We start from the raw sequence: 8,563 nt of genomic DNA, 5'->3' as shown, positions 1-8,563 counted from the left end.
GAGGAATGGCAGCCTTTGCAGCTGTATGGTCGCTGGACGTCATGGCAACGCACCACGTGACTTATGACAAAACCTGCGTGACCGAGAAGAGCGTTAGTTCCACGCCTGCCTCGCATACTTTTGAGGACTCCTCACCTTTCATTTTGGTCTTCCAGCCACAGATGAGACAGACGTAGCGGTTGGAGGTGAACTGGACCACCTGGGCCGTTGCCTCCATTTCCTCCTTTAAGAGGGCGGCACTCATCTTCTCCTCCTCCTCCTCCTCTGTGCCACTGCTCAAATGTTTGGGTGAAGTGTAAGCAGCGGTGTCTGCTTTGATCCTTTGGACCACGTACACCTGGGGGATGCTGTGTTTGCGCACCACATGGCTGATGGCCTGCACTTTCAGCTTGTTTTTCCAGCTGCAAATCAGGCAGTGGTACACCCCTTTTTTAAAGAGGAGCACCGTGTTGTCTGCTTCCCCATCCGCTTTGACTGAATCCAGCCTCTGGGAGGCGCCGTCTTCCTCCTCCCCGCTACTCTTTCCCACTGGTGCTGTGGCATCTTCTTCATCAGCTCCCTTCACATCCTCCTCGCCTTCCTTGTCCCCCTTCTCGCTCTCGTTGTCTTCCCCGTCAGCGGCTCCTCCCGCCTTCTCGCTCTCGTTGTCTTCCCCGTCAGCGGCTCCTCCCGCCTTCTCGCTCTCGTTGTCTTCCCCGTCGGCGGCTCCTCCCGCCTTCTCGCTCTCGTTGTCTTCCCCGTCAGCGGCTCCTCCCGCCTTCTCGCTCTCGTTATCTTCCCCGTCGGCGGCTCCTCCCGCCTTCTCGCTCTCGTTGTCTTCCCCGTCAGCGGCTCCTCCCGCCTTCTCGCTCTCGTTGTCTTCCCCGTCAGCGGCTCCTCCCGCCTTCTCGCTCTCGTTGTCTTCCCCGTCAGCGGCTCCTCCCGCCTTCTCGCTCTCGTTGTCTTCCCCGTCGGCGGCTCCTCCCGCCTTCTCGCTCTCGTTGTCTTCCCCGTCGGCGGCTCCTCCCGCCGTCTCATCCAGACAGTGCTGGGCGATGATGTGCTGGTAGAGTTTGCTGAAGTCTCTGCTGGTGTAAAAGCAGTCTGCGCAGTGGAACAGCTGGGCGCCGCTCTGATACATGATGATGTTCCCCAGGCGCCCCATGGCCACATCGTCCAGGCAGGTGGGGTGGGTGGAAGCCATGTGGGACAGTTGGTGAGTATGGCTTTTGGAGAAATTCCCACATAAGGGACACTGCAGACGTGCAGCAACGTGGGGGCCTGCCTCCCCCCGCAGCTGCAGGGGAAGAGTGGGTGAGTTACGTCTCTTTGGCAAAACAAATCAACATTTCCATTTTTCATTTACGGAAGTGTTGGAAATTGGACTGGACTAAGTGAATCATTGGTACATTTGCAGCTCAACTAGAAGTGCCTAGACCAGGGATGTGAAAGTGGTTTTCCCTGAGGGCCACATGGCAGCTATAAGGCCCCCACCAGAGTGTAACAGTCAATAATGGAGGAATTTGCCTCCGGATTTCATGATTGTTTTAAGAAGACTGTCTATTTTACAGTAAAACTTAACATTTACAAAATTTAACTGTAAAATGTAGTGTTTTTTAACATTTTACGGTAAATGGAAAAACAGTACCACTTTTTGGGGGGGGGCGGGGGTTACGGAAAAAGCTGGCAGTTTAGTTGGCAGAATTTTTTTGTTGAAATGACATTGTTTTTTACAACATTATATTGTTCCTTTTTTTAGTCTAGCAACTTAGCTGACAGTTTTTCTACCGAAAAAACAAATGTGGCGTCTTTCCATTTACAGTAAAACACATTAAAAACAACCACAACCCTAGATTTTACAGTCAAAAACTGGCAGCTCAGTCAACAGAATTTTAAAAAAACATTAGTCGGTTTTTTTAATTTACAGTAATATGCTGCAAAGAACAGTGTAAAATGTATCGTCATTTTTATTTACTTGATTGGTAGTTTGCTGCACAGTTTAGTATTTAATTCAGACAAAAACATGTTTCGGAAGTATGATAATGTACTGTAATATTTGTTGCAATATTGTATACTATTAACATTTAAATGTGTGCAATTTCAAGCAGTACATATATTTTTCTGTCAAACTGAAAAAAATCGATTACATTTAGTGAGAAAATATGAAATACTTTATTGACACATAATTTCCAGCTGTTTTGCGGGCCAGATCTTGACTTTGACACCAAATGGTTCTCCTGGGATACGTGTAGATATACAGTATTGCAACAATGTTTTGCCATAGCTGCAGCTGGAATAATCCTCTGGAATGTCATCCTATCTCTATGTACGTCAGAGTTATACAGGTCAGTCATTAGTCATTTACAGATTGAGCATTATTGTATGAAACCAAAATTAAAGTAGTAAATCAAGTAAACACATGTTTGTTGTTTACTTGCACTCCACTTCATTGGTGTTCAACATGTCTAAGTATGTTCATTCAAAGGATGCAATGGATAATATTTGCATGTCTTAATTGCATCTCCAATCAGGATTCTCAGCAGGCGAGAGGCTCAACTCATCTTTTTTGGAAGCCGGCAGACCCGTCAGCGATCCTGTTCTGTCTCCCTCTAATGTTTGTCTGATCTTCAATGGGATTGTGCTGAAAATTTCAATTTCCCTGAAGGTATGAATAAAGTACGATCTAATCTAACTCACTATCACTGCTACAAGATGTACAATATATACAGTAAGATCATGTGTTGTGGCTGTATGCTACACACGATGACTAATAGCACATAAGTTGTTTACACGATGACTAATAGCACATAAGTTGTTTACACAATGACTAATAGCACATAAGTTGTTTACACAATGACTAATAGCGCATAAGTTGTTTACACAATGACTAATAGCACATAGGTTGTTTACAGCATGACTAATAGCACATAAGTTGTTTACAGTATGACTAATAGCACATAAGTTGTTTACAGTATGACTAATAGCACATAAGTTGTTTACACAATGACTAATAGCACATAAGTTGTTTACAGTATGACTAATAGCACATAAGTTGTTTACAGTATGACTAATAGCACATAAGTTGTTTACAGTATGACTAATAGCACATAAGTTGTTTACACAATGACTAATAGCACATAAGTTGTTTACAGAATGACTAATAGCACATAAGTTGTTTACAGTATGACTAATAGCACATAAGTTGTTTACAGAATGACTAATAGCACATAAGTTGTTTACAGTATGACTAATAGCACATAAGTTGTTTACAGTATGACTAATAGCACATAAGTTGTTTACACAATGACTAATAGCACATAGGTTGATTACAATATGACTAATAGCACATAGGTTGTTTACAGTATGACTAATAGCACATAAGTTGTTTACAGTATGACTAATAGCACATAAGTTGTTTACAGTATGACTAATAGCACATACGTTGTTTACACAATGACTAATAGCACATAAATTGTTTACACAATGACTAATAGCACATAAGTTGTTTACACAATGACTAATAGCACATAAGTTGTTTACAGTATGACTAATAGCACATAAGTTGTTTACAGTATGACTAATAGCACATAAGTTGTTTACAGTATGACTAATAGCACATAGGTTGTTTACAGTATGACTAATAGCACATAAGTTGTTTACAGTATGACTAATAGCACATAAGTTGTTTACAGTATGACTAACAGCACATAAGTTGTTTACAGTATGACTAATAGCACATAAGTTGTTTACACAATGACTAATAGCACATACATTGTTTACACAATGACTAATAGCACATAAGTTGTTTACAGTATGACTAATAGCACATAAGTTGTTTACAGTATGACTAATAGCACATAAGTTGTTTACAGTATGACTAATAGCACATAAGTTGTTTACAGTATGACTAATAGCACATAAGTTGTTTACACAATGACTAATAGCACATAAATTGTTTACACAATGACTAATAGCACATAAGTTGTTTACAGTATGACTAATAGCACATAAGTTGTTTACAGTATGACTAATAGCACATAGGTTGATTACAATATGACTAATAGCACATACATTGTTTACACAATGACTAATAGCACATAAATTGTTTACACAATGACTAATAGCACATAAGTTGTTTACAGTATGACTAATAGCACATAAGTTGTTTACAGTATGACTAATAGCACATAAGTTGTTTACAGTATGACTAATAGCACATACATTGTTTACACAATGACTAATAGCACATAAGTTGTTTACACAATGACTAATAGCACATAAGTTGTTTACAGTATGACTAATAGCACATAAGTTGTTTACAGTATGACTAATAGCACATAAGTTGTTTACAGTATGACTAATAGCACATAAGTTGTTTACAGTATGACTAATAGCACATAAGTTGTTTACACAATGACTAATAGCACATAAATTGTTTACACAATGACTAATAGCACATAAGTTGTTTACAGTATGACTAATAGCACATAAGTTGTTTACAGTATGACTAATAGCACATAGGTTGATTACAATATGACTAATAGCACATACATTGTTTACACAATGACTAATAGCACATAAATTGTTTACACAATGACTAATAGCACATAAGTTGTTTACAGTATGACTAATAGCACATAAGTTGTTTACAGTATGACTAATAGCACATAAGTTGTTTACAGTATGACTAATAGCACATACATTGTTTACACAATGACTAATAGCACATAAGTTGTTTACAGTATGACCAATAGCACATAAGTTGTTTACAGTATGACTAATAGCACATACATTGTTTACACAATGACTAATAGCACATAAGTTGTTTACAGTATGACTAATAGCACATACATTGTTTACACAATGACTAATAGCACATAAGTTGTTTACAGTATGACCAATAGCACATACATTGTTTACACAATGACTAATAGCACATAAGTTGTTTACAGTATGACCAATAGCACATAAGTTGTTTACAGTATGACTAATAGCACATACATTGTTTACACAATGACTAATAGCACATAAGTTGTTTACAGTATGACTAATAGCACATAAGTTGTTTACACAATGACTAATAGCACATAAGTTGTTTACAGTATGACTAATAGCACATAAGTTGTTTACAGTATGACTAATAGCACATAAGTTGTTTACAGTATGACTAATAGCACATACATTGTTTACAGTATGACTAATAGCACATACATTGTTTACAGTATGACTAATAGCACATAAGTTGTTTACAGTATGACTAATAGCACATAAGTTGTTTACAGAATGACTAATAGCACATAAGTTGTTTACTGTATGACTAATAGCACATAAGTTGTTTACAGTATGACTAATAGCACATAAGTTGTTTACAGTATGACTAATAGCACATAAGTTGTTTACAGTATGACTAATAGCACATACATTGTTTACAGTATGACTAATAGCACATAAGTTGTCATCATTCGGGCAAACAGCTGCTCAAGGCTAACGTGCTGAAGTGTTGACATTAACACCAACCTGACTCCCCCCGACTGAAGCCATCAACGGCTACAAACTTGCAATCCAGAAAGAAATGCAAGAATCAAAGCACGAAACGATTGCAAAGCTATAATTTTAGGGCCAAAATCTAAAATAAATGAGGTCTCTGCAAGCGTAAGACTGACCAATCAGAATGCGCAGATCATTTCCTGTTCTTTGAGGCCCACCAATCAAAGTGAGTCTCTCTTGTGTACAGCGCTATGGGACCGACACACGCATGCGCATACCTCCCACCAATCAAAGTGAGTCTCTCTTGTTTACAGCGCTATGGGACCGACACGCGCATGTGCATACTTCCCACCATTCAAAGTGAGTCTCTCTTGTGTACAACGCTATGGTACCGAGACGCGCATGCGCATACCTCCCACCAATCAAAGTGAGTCTTGTGTACAACGCTATGGTACCGAGACGCGCATGCGCATACCTCCCACCAATCAAAGTGAGTCTTGTGTACAGCGCTATGGGACCGACATGCGCATGCGCATACCTCCCACCAATCAAAGTGAGTCTCTCTTGTGTACAGCGCTATGGGACCGACATGCGCATGCGCATACCTCCCACCAATCAAAGTGAGTCTCTCTTGTGTACAACGCTATGGGACCGAGACGCGCATGCGCATATAACTTCCAACTCTGAGTCCGACTCGTAGAAGTTCTCAGAAAAAGAACAACTTTTGTATGTTCGAAGTGTTGGAAAATAGCTTGGAATAAAAATAATACTTCAATCATGAGCGTGAAAAGCAAGCCTGTTAAGTTACATAAATGTGACCACCAAATATGTCACCCTGATTCATGGCGAAGATTGAAAAGGGCAGGTTTCAAATTTCAAAAATTAACGATGTGGATGAATAAATATATAAACATTTTAAAGTGTAGTTTTTCATTACTTCGGGTTATCATCAGAAACGTTGGCGAATCGTAAAACTATCTCAAGTAAGGAACAAAGTGAGTTGTGGCGCATGCGCTCAGAGATGGGGCCGTGCCCTGACGTCATACACCAGGGGTGTCCAAACTTTTTCCACTGAGGGCCGCACACAGAAATTTGAAGGCATGTTGGGACCATTTTGATACTTTTCATTTTCGAACCACAACAAAATATATGGATTTTTTTTTTTCTACCTTTAGGGCTCCCGGGGGCCATAAAGGGTCTTAGTCACTAAAGTGTTAAAAACAAGTCAAATTATTATTTGTTTTTTAATTATTTAACGCTTACAGTAAATGTCTACAATATATAAACTTTGGGTTGATATTATGCCTTTTTTGTCAAAGACAACTTTGGTTTTTTTTTTTATAATAAAACTGAAATATGCTTCAGTATTTCCCCCACTGCCCAAAACATTCAGAAAGCAATGTGAAGTCATTACAGCCTTAAAAATATCAATAATGCAGGATGCCATTAATTTCAATTCATTAATCTCAGTGAAAAGATAAATAAAATGTCATTAAATATATTTGGGATCCAAAAGGTGCCCCACTCATAAAGTGATACATTTTTATTATTTATTTATTTTTACTTAAGTTACAAGATCAACTTCAGATATATCTGTTGATTTTACATTTCAACTATTATTTAGTTTGCTTCTATGCCCTTTTGTCAAAGAAAACAATGTTTTGTATGGCAACCACACAATATATGCAATAGTTTCCACATTAAACATTTTAAAGTGAAATATTTGAAATAATTGGAGCCTTGAATAGGTCAATAATTCATTATTAGTGTTAGATAGTTTTTTGTTTTTTTGGCGAAATGGCAAAAAAAAAAGAAAAATTAAGATACACAAAAGAAAAAAGCAGCCAACTTTTTGTAGTTAGATTGCACCTCATTCCACTTTTTTTATGTTTATTTTTTTTTTCCAATAGCATTTCCAGAACGTGTGGCGGGCCGGTAAACAATTAGTTGCGGGCCGCACTTTGGACACCCCTGGCATACATGAATAGGTGCCCGTTGGTGACTTTGCAGACAGATGTCTCCTCTTTCTGACGTAAAAATAGGGAATGATCCACTTGACAGTCCTGTGGGGAAACTTGGCTTTCATCAGAAAAATAAGAGCAAAATCCGCAGTTTATTCCAAAATGATTGTGTGTCTGTCTCCTCTGGAATGATGTTGAGAAGACATCTGCTGGGACTAAACGTGCTCTCTTCCTAACAACTATTAACTTAGCAACAAAGTCAAAGAGATATCTGTTATTACCCTGTGAAGACTGGGATGGTTAAATACAAGAAGGACAATCATGTTACCTGCACCTTATGTAACATAAATGTTGCACCTTATGTTACCTGCACCTTATGTACCATGCATGTTGCAGCTGATGTTACCTGCACCTTATGTACCATGCATGTTGCAGCTGCTGTTACCTGCACCTTATGTACCATGCATGTTGCAGCTGATGTTACCTGCACCTTATGTACCATGCATGTTGCAGCTGCTGTTACCTGCACCTTATGTACCATGCATGTTGCAGCTGATGTTACCTGCACCTTATGTACCATGCATGTTGCAGCTGCTGTTAGCTGCACCTTATGTAACATGCATGCAGAGAGTGATTAGCAGCTGTTTAGGACTTGTGAAGGCCCTCCATCACTATGGCAGGCATCTGTGATTTCATCCTAGAAAAGATTCATGACAAATTTGTGCTTTGTTTTAAATATGTGATATTAACATTGTTCAAGTGTGATTGCATGCTAGTCTATGCTGTCACTGTGTGACCTTTGTTGTGAAAAGTTCTTCACAAGCTGTGAGGACTTCAGACAAAAGCTGTATGAGCATGTCTGCATGTATGTTAGGACTCAGACCCGCTCCCAGTTAAAGACTCCCTGAAAACCACTGGTTTGGTTTATGTAGGCTAAACATGGACCAGTTTCAAGCACACCTGTGAAGTGAAAACCATTTCAGGTGAACTATCTCTTCAAGCTCAGCACCCACACACACACACACCAAGTTATATATATATATATATATATATATGTATATATATATATATTTATGTGTGTATATATATATATATATATTTATGTGTGTGTATATATATATATATATTTATGTGTG

At 38.9% G+C, this 8,563-nt stretch overlaps 1 protein-coding gene across 2 annotated transcripts in view; it reads right to left on the bottom strand.

The window, feature by feature from the left end:
* The window catches only part of LOC133544224 (chromosome alignment-maintaining phosphoprotein 1-like), a 6,263-nt gene extending 502 nt beyond the window's left edge, over positions 1-5,761 (bottom strand). Inside the window, exons 1-3 of one of the 2 annotated variants that reach the window (XM_061889366.1) lie at positions 5,643-5,761; positions 136-1,276; positions 1-73 (exon numbers count right to left, since the gene is read on the bottom strand). The exon at positions 1-73 is cut by the window's left edge and continues 502 nt beyond it. In XM_061889366.1, the coding sequence (XP_061745350.1) occupies positions 1-73; positions 136-1,183 (1,121 nt within the window). In that variant the 5' untranslated portion in view covers positions 1,184-1,276; positions 5,643-5,761. The other variant, XM_061889365.1, reaches the window with a different exon arrangement.
* Positions 5,762-8,563: the final 2,802 nt, after the last annotated feature.

The sequence above is a fragment of the Nerophis ophidion genome, linkage group LG27, assembly GCF_033978795.1.
Source record: "Nerophis ophidion isolate RoL-2023_Sa linkage group LG27, RoL_Noph_v1.0, whole genome shotgun sequence".
Lineage (NCBI taxonomy): Eukaryota > Metazoa > Chordata > Actinopteri > Syngnathiformes > Syngnathidae > Nerophis > Nerophis ophidion.
This window is presented reverse-complemented; position numbering and strand designations above follow the sequence as displayed.